Here is a 12,844-nt window from a genome sequence, read left to right as displayed (position 1 = left end):
ACTGAGCCCCCCTGCGAGCAGCAGGCACGGCCCTGGTGTCACATGGGCTCTGCTCGGCTCTCACAGCAACCCTGTCAAAGGGAGCTGTTCTCTTCAGCTCAGCGAGGAGGCTCAGGAACAAGAAGTCACTGGCAAGGTCACACAGCTTGCAAGTGCCCAAGGGAACAAGGATTTGAACCCATAGGCTTCCAACTCCAGAGCCAGCATCTCTTGGCCCCCTAGAGGTGTGCAAGCATTTAAAACACAGTGGAAACCTCCTCAAACACACCTCCATTTGTAGACAGATCAAAGTGGTGTGAAGACTGGTGTGCTCTGTCACCCCTCTTCCCTGTGCTCTGGGGGTGCCCAAACCTGCAGTGGTGGGGAGCACTTCTTGCCAGGGGACAGGGAGGGGGGCCTGAGAAGCAGGGGAGGAGGAGTGTGATCTCTTGGGGCCCCGGGTCCTCGTGGGGAGGGCTGGCCCAGGGCTGGCACGTAGGGGTGAGATGCTTGTGGTTTGTGAATGAGGTGACCAAGGAGTCACTGGGGAAATTAAACCCCCTCTGTGTTCAGCTCGCCGCGGGGACTGAGCCGTGGCCAGCCTTGGGCCTCGTGTTCCCTGGACGCAGGCAGGGCTGACAGCTTGCACAGCTCTGTCTCCTTCCCTGGACCGTGGACTGCGGTGAGGGCAGGGCGGACCCGCTCAGGGCCCGGCAGAGCCTGGATGACCCGGCTTCCTGCTCAGGGAGGGGATGGCTTTAGCGGTCCCCTCCGGCTGAGGGGCTGTGGGAGCCCCTACTGACAGGGCAGATCTGGACTATTCCACTTGGTGCCCACCTGCCCGTTGCTGCCGGCGTCGGGGTCCCGGGCCTTGACAATGGCCACGCGCTGGCCCACGGGGCAGTCCTCGGGCACACTGACGGCTGAGTCGGACGTGAAGTCGAACCGGGGGCTGTTGTCATTCTCGTCCAGCACAGTGATGTAGACCTGGGTGTGAACATGGCCAGAGACCTCCCACCTTCTTCCCCTCCCTGACCCCAAACACAGGGTCCCGTCGTGGGCCCAGGGGGGACCGGACCTCCAATCAGTTCTAGAAGGTCAGCAAGCTTTCAGAACCTGCCTAGGCCAACCCTGACTTTACACAGAGGCCCTGAGCGCATTTCTTCTGAAAGTCTGGTGGGGGAGGGCTGCACACACTCAAATGCTGGGGCCTGGCGGGGGGACTCAGAGGTGGTGGGGCCTTGGAGAACCGGAAGGCATGGGCCCTGGTTAAAGGAAACGGAGGCTACTCGGCTCCAGATCCGTGAGGGTGTGTCAGCCTGGCACTGGCAGAGCTTCCTGTTTTTCAAAAGGAACTAGGAATCCAGATTTTTATGTGGAATTAGGTGGTGATAATAAAAAAAATTTTTTTGTGCGGGCCAGCTAAAACACATCTGGCAACCAGATACTGCCCAAAGGCCTCTTCACTTGCACCTTTAGATTAGAGGGAAGGAAACAGGGCTCAGGAGCAGGAGAGGGGTCACAAGGTGGCTTGGTGGTCCCAGTGGGGAGAAGGCAGATGGGGAAGAGAGGGGAATTTCCAGCTACCAGATAAAAACAGGGAACATGCAAGTTGCACGCAAAGAGCACATTGTTTTGTGTCTGCAGCTCAGGCTTCTCCTGCAGGGTTTGAATAGCAAGCCTGGAGAGAAGGCCTGGCTGGGGGTGCAGCTTCCAGCCCATGGATGGCCATGGGCCATGCAGCCAGAGTCGTAGGTACCCCTCGGGTTCACTGATGAGGGGATTGCAGTGTGGGGGGAGGGGAGGAGGCTCAGGTTCTAGCAATCCCAAGCCAGGCCTTCTCCCACCACCCTGCTCCAGGCCAGATCCCATCCTCTCCTTCCCCAGGCCTGGGGCTCCGGGGCTGCCAGGCCTACCTGCCTCCTGGTGTGCACAGGACTCCATGGGGAGCCTGTGGAACCTCACCACGATTCAGAGAAGATTCCGCTTCATCCTCCCTCCCTCCTAATCAGGACTATCCCCTTCTCAGTTCTAGCCACGCTTCCATATTTCAGGCAGCTGTCAGAACTGTAGGCGACAAACCCAGGCTTCACAGCAGGACCAACTTTACCACTTACTAGCTGTGTGATTTGGCAAAAGTTATTCAACCTCTCTGATTTTCCATTTCCTCAGATGAAAGTAGGAACGAGAACACCTACGGAATCAAGATGCTGGAAGGAATAAATGAGCCAACAAATGTGGTCTTTGTCCTGCTTCTGGCCTGGCAGACAGGCAGGATCTCACCTGCCAAGACGCTGCCCACCCATCATAAATTTTGGTCACGGAGTTCTGTGGAGTACCGGAGCCCCAGTCTGCTCACCCGTGACATAGGCATAATAATGTCTACCACCCTGTTCTCAGGGAGAAAACAAACAAGCCCCCCGCAATCTGACCCCTCCCAAACTCTCTCACTCTGGTCAAGGCCTTGTTGGGACTCTGCATGCTTCCTCCCACCACAGGGCCTCTGCACCTGCTGTTCCCTCTGCCTGAAATGCTCTTCCTTCTCTACTGTGTAAACTCCTATGCTTTCTGAGGAGCTCAGCTTGAGTCACTTCCTCTGGGAAGCCCTCCTTGATTTCCCCGATGTCTTGTTATCCACTCTCTCGTGGCATATATTTATTGGCGTGGTAATTTGATCAGTGTCTTTCCCCCACTCTATCTTATGCCTGTGAAGGCAGAAGCCACGTCTGATTTTGGTTTCCCACTGTATGTACCCTGAGCCCAACCCAGAGCCTGGCACACAGTAGGTGCTCCCTCCACGTTTGCTATTCTGATGAGGTGCTCCCAGCAGTGGGGAGTCTGCATCAGTGAGTGAGTTAGGAAGGCAGGCACCAAGATCTACGGGAATGAGCTATGGGCCTGTGTCCCCACCCAGGGTCTCAGGGCCCAAATCTGCCTCCCCAATCCCTCAAAAGCCCGGGGGTGTTACTCAGAGCTCCTACGGCTCTGAGTAACCCCCCAGCCACCCCCGCCCAGCCTGCCCCTTCTGCTGCCTCCCCACCCCTCTCGGGGCCACGGGGGCTGCTGGGGCTGAGGAGGAGTCAGGTGTAGGTGAGCTGTGGTTTGGGGGGTTCCGGCCTCGCAGAGGAAATGGTGGTGCCTTTAAAAGGCCCCTCAGCTTGCCTCCACCCTGGCACCTCCAACAAGTTTGGGACTGACAGGGCTGGTGTATCTGGGGCAGTGGCCCCTGGGAGCCTCTGAGAGGAAGCCAGGGCAGAACAAAGAGGGGTGGGTCCTGCTTCCTGGAAGAGGGTGAAGGGACTGTGGCAATACAGGGGCCCTCGTAGGAGTGTGCGTTCTGAAACGCCCTTGCCAGCCCCAGCACAGGAAGTGGCTGCCTGGTCCACGAGGGGTTTCGGCAGCCTCGGGAGGGACAGCCCTACTGCTCACCAGGCTCCAGCTGGCCTCAACCCCCCGACTCCGCACAACAGGGGAGGGGAGACTGGGTCCATTTTATGGATGAGGCTGCTGAGGCTTGTGAGAGGGCTCCATTCAACCCGAGTCTTAGATCCTCTGGTGGGGAAGACCAGGAGCCTCGCCACGAGCTGTGGGACACAGGGCACCTGCCCACCATCTGCCACCTGGGGGCTCTGCTCACTGGCTGCCCTCAGGGACCTGGGGGGTCGAGGGGAGCTGTGTGGGCTCACTGCTGCTCGCCGCCTCACTCACCCCAGGCTCGCCCTGTGGATGGAGGGGCATTTTGGGTACGGCCAGGCCACAACCAGGGCCACTGCAGCTGGCACCTTGAGGGAGCCATGGGGCACAGGATGCCAAGCAGCTGCATTTGGCTCTTAGCCTGGACACCGGGTTGGTCTATCCCTTTAGGCTAAGGTGAAAAGGACTCAGCAGGGGTGAAAACGTGGCTGTAACCAAGGCTGATAATGAGCTGGACACCCATGTGGTCTACAGATGGCCTCAGACCTGTCTGGCTGGGGCCCAAGCCGAATCGATTGTTAAATGTTCTCATTATCACTGCAGGATTCCACCCCATGACCCGCCCCTGGGGCCCACCTTCATATCCACCCCTAGGCCTGAGGTCACCACTTCTCTACCCTTCTAGGAATCTTGTCTGCACCTCTGACCTCAGCAGTCACCCTCCCCGAAGTTCACAAGGTCTCTGTGCCATTACTTAGAGCCCTCAAGGGCAGTGGCTCACACCATATGCCCACTGCTGCCCTTGCCCAGCTCCCCTGGCCCTGGTGCCCCACTTCACACGACTACTGTCACATACTCCTTACACTGACCCCAAGAGAGGGAAGGGGTTCCCCTTACAGACCCCGCTCCCATCACCCCTCCTAGTTTACAAAGGCTTCCTATCTGCCATCTCCATCACATCCTCTGAGGAAGGCAGGGCAGTTGGTATGATACCCACTTTAGACCCGAGGAAAGGAAGCACAGAGAGGTTGAGCAATTAGCCTTGTCACACAGCCGCTGAGAAGTAGAGCTGGGATGAGGCCTCAGTGTTCCCTCCACTGGGTGTTCCACATACTCCTTGTTAGTGCAACGCCCACCCCAGGACCCACTGGCGGGGCTTGACAGGACAAGGAGGGCAGAGGGGACAGAGCTGGATGTGGAGTTCGTGCTCGGAGGGGCCTGGGCTCAGGTGTGAGAGTGGATGGGCGGGGGAGTTTGGGAGGGGTCTGAGCAGGGACCAGCTGCAGTCCTGTCCACGTGCGCTCTCCCCCAGGAGAGGCAGGAAGACCCAGCGCCACACAGGGCCCAAGCCAGCAACAACCCACAGGGGAGGGCACCAGTCCACGGGCTACTCACCTTCTGTAGGCAGAGGCGGCAGGAGGCGGCCAAGGGAGAGAAAAGGCAAAGATGCAGGCGGTTAGCAGCCCCAGCTCTTCCAGCCCCGCTCCAAGCAGCGGTCTGCGGAGGATGCCACCCCTCCCCCACCCGTCTGAGGTCTCAGCCCTGCCCAGGCTGCCCGGGAAGGTGTGGCATGGCTGGCTGCAGTGCCATCCCTGGGCTCCCTAAACCCTCACCCACTGCCTGCCTGCATGTTGGGTGGCTGGTGAAGATGTCAGTCTGGGGGGACTTGGAGCGGTGATAGGCTGTACCCGTGGGGCTCTGGGCCGGGGATCCACTCACCACGGTGGAGTCCACCTTGGGGCCGCCGTCGTCGGCCACCACCGTCAAGGTGTAGAAGTCACCTTTCTCCCGGTCCACCAGGCCCTTGACGGTGATCACACCCTGCAGGGAGGGGGTCAGATGGGCAGTGACATCGTATCCCAAGCAGTCCTGTGCCCTGGCCAAACTAGACTCCTTGTCAACCCTGGACATTCTGTCCACTTTCCCACCTTCACGTTACTCCCTCTGCTGGCATAACTTCTCTGTGAAGCTCTGTCCGCTGAAATCCTACTTCTCTCTCAATCCCACTCGGATATTACCTCTTCCATGCAGGCTTCCCGCATCCCCAGCCAGGTACGATCACTCTCTTTATTTGGGCCCCAGAGGCGCTCCATTACACCTCTATTGTAGATCTATTCATATCTTCCCTTGTGATGATCTGATCTGCATCCTTGATTATTCCCACTTCTACTCCTAGCCTGAGAGCCCTTTGAGGGCTGCAAAGGGTCTTGTTCGTCTCTGTGTCCCCAGCATGCCCCGGAACAAGGCCTGGCACATTGTAGCAATTATTACCTTGCTTATTTTCAAGGACGGGATTCTGAGAGAAAACACACTAACGCAAAGATGGAGGAGTAAGATCCAGGCAGTAGATAAGACATTGCTGCACCAGACACCTAACTAAGACTAGCTGCTGCAGTGAAGCATGAAATTTATATCTGAGCCACGGTAAAAAGGGAAACACGATGACTTGCACAGCTTTCATTATCTAGTAACAAGAAGACAGTAGGTTGCCTGTGTATAAACTTTATCTTACCCCTGCATATTAAAGGGATGTATTATGGGGATGTTTATCTTTATGACAAAGAAGAGAGTGCTGGGCATATAGAAGCAGCTCAATAAACGCTGGTTAGCTTTACAGGAATTGAGCTTCCTGCCCTCAGAGAGAACCCTTGCTGTGCTTGTCCGTTGCTGTGCCATCCCTCACCGTGATGGCATCTATCTTGAAGAGGGCTTTGGCCTGGGCGCTGGTGTAGGCGTCAAAGCGGTAGGTGATCTGGTTGAGGTTGTCAATGGAGTAGGCCTGGACCCGCACGATCTCGGTGCCCAGTGCCAGGTTCTCCAAGATGGCAGCCTCGTAGGAGGCATTGGAGAATTGCACAGCTTCGTCCAGCTCGTTGAGCAGAGTGACGTAGACACTGCAGAAGCCCTGGTTGAAGGGGGGTGCCTGGTCGGTGGCGGACACGTTCATCAGGTAGCTGGTCTTGGTCTCGTAGTCCAGGTGATCCACGGTGATAACAAGCCCCGTGCTCTCATCAATCTCAAACTTCCCCTCCGCGCCTGACAGGATGCGGTAGTTCACCAGGCCACCATCCCCTGCAGGAGGGCACAAGAGGCTGTGCAGTCCCAGGTGGGGGTGGGCTGCCTTGTGGCTTTACAAGCTGCCCCAGCACACCCACTGCTGTCCCAGAGGGACAGGGTGAGAGGCCTTGGCTCACCTACCCAGTGTGCACCACCCCCCACCTCTGGGTCGGATTGTCCCAAGAGAAACTGCCGAGGACGGGGTCAAGGTCAAGGACGGCAAAGCCCAGCACACACTGTTGACTCCCTCTGGGGCCTGGCCTTGAGATGAGAGAGATACCAGAGCAGGTTGGTTCTGCTCCTGGAGCTGTAAAATTCAAGCTCAAGCACCTCCCTTGCGTATCTGGACAAGGAGAGGGTGGGGAAATTAGGGATCCCTTGTAGTGGAGGCTTTGATTTAGAAAGCGTTAGACCTGGGCAGCATCCTCAGAAGTGGCTAAGCCTTCACTTGGTCCCTATAGCCAAAGGGTTCCAGTGCCCGGGTCACCTTTCTCTGTTCTCCCCACTCCCTCCACCCCCAATTCCTGTGCCTTGGAATACACGCTTCAACCAGGAGCTAGAGTTGGGACTCCTTAGCTGAAGTCCACATACTTCAAAGAGAATGATTATAAAATCACTCAGGAAATCCCAGACTTCCTTGAAATTATTTGCAAAACTCTGGGCATGCATTCTTTCTGGGAAGGGATCCATAACTTTCACTAGTTTCTCAAACAGATTCCTGACCCAGAAAATGTCTTGAACCATTAGCCCCCAGCAATGTATGTGATCTGAACTGTATAAAGGTGCCATTTATTAAGGGAGAACAATCACTCGGGAGTTTTCAGGCCTGTTTCTCCCTCTACTCCATCCCGTGCTCCAGGTGAGCTGGGGATGCTGACGGGGGCTGCGTTGGGAGCCACCAGAGCAGCTGACATGAAAGAAGGGCAGGAGCTGGGAAATTAGAAGCACAGGAAGGAGGTTTTCTCTGGCTGTATCCCTGGCCTGGGGCACAGGCCCAGACAGCCAGGCCCCGTGAAGAGGGTCACAGTGACCTGGCCATCTTTCTCCTTCATTTTGTGCTGCTAACGGTAGCCACCTCTAGGGCTCGGGGCCTCTGGCGAGGTCCGGGCTGCCTTCAGGGATGGCCACAGCCCTGTAGAACAGGACGCTGCCTCTTGTGAAATGTGTGTGTGCCAGGCCCTGGGCTGCGCTGGCTGGAGGAGCAGGCCTCAGCCAGCTTTTGGACAAGTCCTTTACCCCTCCCAGCCCTGCCTAGCCCTTAGCCAAAGGTTAGCCAGGAGCTGCCAGGTTCTGGGATGACAAATCCGGACTTCCCAAGCTTGTGACCTCTCCTCTCTCTGCCCAGAAACCAGGGCAACTCCCCCCGACTCCCATCCTCCTGGGACTGGGAATCTGGTGGGGATGCCACCAAGACTGTCCCACGAGCCCCTCCCCACCTGGGAGCCACTCAATGGGGGAGCCCGAGGCAGCCCGAGGATGACAGGCCCCGCGGGAGAGGGAGGCATGCGCCGGGGCGGGTCACTCTGGGGAATGGACTCTCCGGCTGCCTCCTGCCAGCCTCACCAGTGTCTCGGTCCGTGGCTCGGACGACGATGACCGACGTGCCGATGCCCGCCGTCTCGCGAAGCCCCAGGCGGCTGTACTGCTGCTGCGTGAACACTGGGGCCTCGTCGTTGACATCCTCCACGTACACTATCACCTGCAGGATCCGGGCCAGGGATGAAAGGTCAGGGGTCGGGGGGGTGCTGGGCAAGCCCAGGGCTGTGCCCACCCGAGCCTGCGTGTCTGGTCACTGCTCTCCTGGGCCAGCTGTGAGCTCCCTATGGAGGGCCTAGGGCTGTCCCGTTGGTCACCGTGTTCCCCCACCTTGCACAGTACCTGGCGCATGGCAGGTGCTTAAATATCATGTTAGAGAACAAACTTTGTCTTGCTCTTGGCTCTGTTGCAAATCCTGCGGGAACCTGTGGCTAATTAGTGAAACTTGGGCCGTCCAATTTCTCAGCTATGAAACGGTAACATCAATTTAACAGTTCACGCCCTGTGCCACTCCTAGGATGGTTATGAAGACAAAATGAGCCAGGGCCTTGCAAAAGTGCCTGAAAAGTTTAAAGGGACTCCATTCAACTATCAAGATACATCTGGGAGAACAGAAATGAAAACGGTAAGTATGGTGGTAGCAGAGGATGCTGGTGCTCGGGCTACTCTAGATTCTCCTGTGCTTTCTCTGGTGCTCTCACTGCCAGCGGCCAGAACTGTGGTTCTTTGTTGGGGACTAACCCCAGCCCCCGCTGCTGCCGGAGCCAGAGACACCCAGAGAGCCGGAGGTGCCTGGGAATTACGTCCCACACTGGCTAAGGCAGCCCTTAGCCACTGACTGACGGGCAGCTGATATGACTCTCTCCAGAGCTCCCTGTGGGACTGAGTCACAGTTTCCTGTGTTCCACTTTGCTGGCTGCCTTTCCTTCCTGGTCCCAAGCCCCTTCTGGCTTTTCCTGGGAACACTTCCTATACTTCCCACTCATCACTTTCACACCAATCCTTGTCTCAGGATTTGCTTCTGCAGACCCTGCCCAAGACAGTGGCTATGTCTGAATTGTGGAATTATGCATAATTTTCGTCACTGCTTATTTACATTTTCTAATTTCTCTTTAATGAACATGTACGTCTTACATAACAACAACAACAAAAAAACAGTTCAAAAGATGTTTATGGAGAGAGGTGTTACAGATAGAGATCAGCACCCCACCCTTCTTTTTGTTCACCTCCATCCCCCCAACACACACAGGAGCACGGAAGGGTCTGGTCCAGGTATGGGCAGGACCAGGGCTATGTCTAGAAGGATCAGTGTGGTGGGGAGGGGAGTTATAGGCAGAGACCAGAGAGTGGTGGCACTCAAGGAGGCCCAGGGCTCCTGCCTCTTTTCCCAGATGAGGGAACAGAGGCCCAAAGATGGGGAGGGACTTGCCCGAGGCCTCACGGTCACCGAGAGCTGGAAGGAGAGTGGGGCTTCTCCTGGTTCCCGGTATAGCAACCCTACCACTCTTTGCTATATCCTGGGGATGAGCTGGCCCCAAAACAGGAGAGACACCCTACTTCCAGTCTAAAAGAGCCGGGGCCAGCAGGAATTGGTCAGCAGAGCGGGTGGGGAGCCAATGGGGTAGGGGCAATGACGTGCGGCACGGATTTCACATGTGCCGTCACCAGCACCGATGGCGGCACGAGGCCCCATCTGAGAGCACGCATATTTGGTTTCTGATCTGATCACTGCCTCTCAGATCAGCCCCAGCTCCTCTTCCAGGGTTAGCTGGACAGAAGGGAAGGGGCTTCTGTTGGTATAAGTGGAAATGGTGCCCTGACCAGTGGAGAACTGTGAGGTGAGTGGGGTGGCAGAGCCAGTGGGGAGGAGAAGTTTATGGGGGTTAAGGTTTCTCTACTTCCCTGCTCTTGGGGCCCGTGTAGCCCTGCTATGCCATCAAATTTTCATGTCCAGACACCCAGAACCCACTATGCAAACTAGCGTGCCTACTTCAGAGCACAGCTGCTCACAAGCCAGAATCTTCTAAGTCTGGCTTCACCAAGAACTTGGCTGGGGAGATCCTGGGTGGGGTGGGTGGGTGTGGGGGGGATTTGTACGGATGAATTTCAGGAACTCTCTTGCTGTAAACAGAAGCTGCCCATCCATCTTTTGAAACTGAACCTTCACCCTTCCCAAGTCTGCTTGTCCAAATGGCCTTGACTCCAAGGGTCGTGGGGAAAACACCGGGCTAGTCTGACAGTGCAATAAACAGAGGGAGGTGGCATGGAGCCTGGGTGTGGTCCTCCATGAGACTGGCTGCATGCCACTGTCCTCTAACCGGTTTCAGCCTTGTTTTTAGCAGCAGAGACAGGAGGTAAAATGGTGTGTGGTTTGCAAACCTGAGAGACACAGATGTACAGGAAACAGCCAGGTCGGCCAAGTTCTTGCTGAGCAGGAAGGCTCAGCGACTGAGCTACCGGGCTCCCTGGGTTCCCAGCCCCACTCTCTATCCAATGCTGTGCCATCCAAAGGGGACGAGGCAGGAGATGTGTGTGCGTGTGCCCATGCGCAGTGTGCACGTGAGGCCCCAGTCTCTACGAGGACCGTTTCACTTCACACTCCCTGGCTCCTCATCTGTGCTGTCCTGGTCTCTGAAGCAGGAACAGGAGAATATGGATTGTCCCTACAAGCCAGGTCTGCTGCTGCTGGGAAAATGTGTCCAGGGAGTCCCTATACTGTCTTCAGGAAGGTCCCCAGCTTTCCCAGGGCTCAGGGGTGTGGCAGCTGGGTACTGTAAGGGCCATCAAGTTCTGGCCCTAGGGCCAGCAACCAAATTCCCACCTTAAAAATGACTCTTTGGGGATAAGGCAGCAGTGGTCTCTGTGCTCTGGAACCTTCCGTGAGGCAGCATAGTACCGTGGTTAAGAGAACAGCTCTGAGCTGACTGCCTGGGTGTGAAGCCTGGCTCTGTCTACCCTCACTGCCATGTGACCCTAAACACATTGGCCAAGCCCTCCTTGCCTCAATCTCCTCATCTATAAAATGGGTATAATAACAGTGCCTACCTCATGGGGTTTTTATGAGGCTTAAATGAGTTCAATATGTAATTCACGTGCTGATTTAATATCTCGCAGTCATGCAGGTGAGCGTGGCTGTGTGGGGCTGCCTTGGTGCACATTTGGGTAACTATCTCACCCTCAGTCACCAGGGCCCTGGAATCAAGCAGCCCCAAGGTATAAATACCCGAGGGATCTGACCCCCTCAGCCATCTCCATCCGGGAAGATCTCACTTAGAGGGGCAGCCTAAAAGGACCCAGGTTTCCCTTCCCATCTCTTCCTGGGGCAGAGCCACGGGGGCAACAGCAGAAGATGGGCCAAGGCTGAGTCACCCGCTCCCCGGCACCTCCTTCGTGATGGTGACCCGAGGCAGGCTTCTGTTCACTGTTTCCAGTCGGAGGGAAACAGCGGGGTGGAGATGGGGTGATAAGAGGAGCTGATTCAGCCCCACTCAGTTCTGGGTAAAAGTCCCTGCTTGCTCCCCACCCCATCTTTTCCCATCTTCCTCCTACTCTTCACCTCTAGGGTCTGACTCATTTTCCATCCGGTTAAGGGGAAGGGGCTGTGAGTAGCTGAGTGTGCAGTGGGGGTAGGACGGGGGTGACTTGAAGGTTACCTCATTCATCTCAGTCATCCTCTTGTTACAGGGCAGGAGAGTACATCAACCAGCCCGGCCAGTGGAATATCTGGATGCATATTTTTGACCATTCAGGAAGATTAAGGTCGATTTGATTTTAGCTCCATAGGGGAGAGGCCCAAGGTGAGTGAGGGTGGGCAGAAAAGAATATATCTGATGGGAGAGTTGGGAGTGCTGACTGGAATATCTGGGGGACACTTCCAATGGAAAGAACACCGAACTTGGACTCAAAGACCTGGGCTCAAGTCCTGGTTCTATCACGAGTGACTTTTCTGTGCCTCAGTCTCCTCATTTGTAAAATGAAGTTGGCAGCATCTACAGCTCCAAGATCACGTATGTGAGATTTCCCTGGCCCACCCTAGAGAGTCGTGTGGATGCAGAGGGTTAGTATAGTAAGGACACCTCAGCCCTTAGGATAGACATCAGTATCACTGACCCCCTTCTACATCTGGAGAAACTGAGGCTTAGAGCAAAATGACACGTCCAAGATCCCAGGCTCCCCCACTGTACCTGAGCTCCAGGTGTCATTTGGCACCTAAACTAGGGGTGGCCCTGCCCCCACCGGGTCCCAACTGGTGGCCAACTCTGGCCCACCTGAGGCCTTGGCCCAGCCCCAAGGTCAGCGCTGAACAGGATGCAGGGCTTCACCGAGAGCTGTCCCAGGGCGCATCCCCACCACCCACACGCCCGGCCCGAGCGCCCCTGGCCTCACCCTGACGGAGCTCCGCATGGGGCCCAGGTCATGGTTGTAGGCCTCCACTATAAGAACGTGGGACGAGTTCCGCTCCCGGTCTAGGGGCTGGGGCCCTCGCATTAGGAGCCCATTGCTGACATGGATCCGGAAGCTGTTGCCATGGTTACCTGTGGGGAGGGATAGATGATATGCATGGGCTCTGCCCTGGAGTAGGATGCTTGTGGGATTGTGGTGGTGGTGGGAGGGAAGCTGGGGAGCCCAGACCCACAGAATGCAGACCCTGCCCCGAGGTCTTAGGAGCTTGGCTGAAGCCCGAAGTGGCAAAGAAGCCTCTGCCTGATGCTGCCCTGGCCTAGCAGGATTTGAGGGAGGGGGCAGACGCTCACTCTGTGACCCCTATGGAAGGCGTGGAGATCCCCTGAGACCCCCATACCCAGCGGTGTCAGTAGATTCAATATTTCAGAGGACTCTGCGGCATTACAAAGAAAGG

The 12,844-nt window shown here is 56.5% G+C and overlaps 1 protein-coding gene across 1 annotated transcript in view; it reads right to left on the bottom strand.

Moving 5' to 3' along the window:
* Nucleotides 1-12,844, bottom strand: part of CDH23 (cadherin related 23) — a 398,173-nt gene that overhangs the window by 72,306 nt on the left and 313,023 nt on the right. Inside the window, exons 29-34 of the mRNA XM_068547762.1 lie at nt 12,373-12,521; nt 8,014-8,149; nt 6,077-6,465; nt 5,113-5,214; nt 4,789-4,791; nt 817-966 (exon numbers count right to left, since the gene is read on the bottom strand). Of these exons, the coding sequence (XP_068403863.1) occupies nt 817-966; nt 4,789-4,791; nt 5,113-5,214; nt 6,077-6,465; nt 8,014-8,149; nt 12,373-12,521 (929 nt within the window). The remainder of the gene's footprint in view (nt 1-816; nt 967-4,788; nt 4,792-5,112; nt 5,215-6,076; nt 6,466-8,013; nt 8,150-12,372; nt 12,522-12,844) is intronic.

The sequence above is a fragment of the Eschrichtius robustus genome, chromosome 7 (genome assembly GCF_028021215.1).
Source record: "Eschrichtius robustus isolate mEscRob2 chromosome 7, mEscRob2.pri, whole genome shotgun sequence".
Classification (NCBI taxonomy): Eukaryota; Metazoa; Chordata; class Mammalia; order Artiodactyla; family Eschrichtiidae; genus Eschrichtius; species Eschrichtius robustus.
Note: the sequence above shows the minus strand (reverse complement) of the source record. Positions and strands in the feature narration are given on the sequence as shown.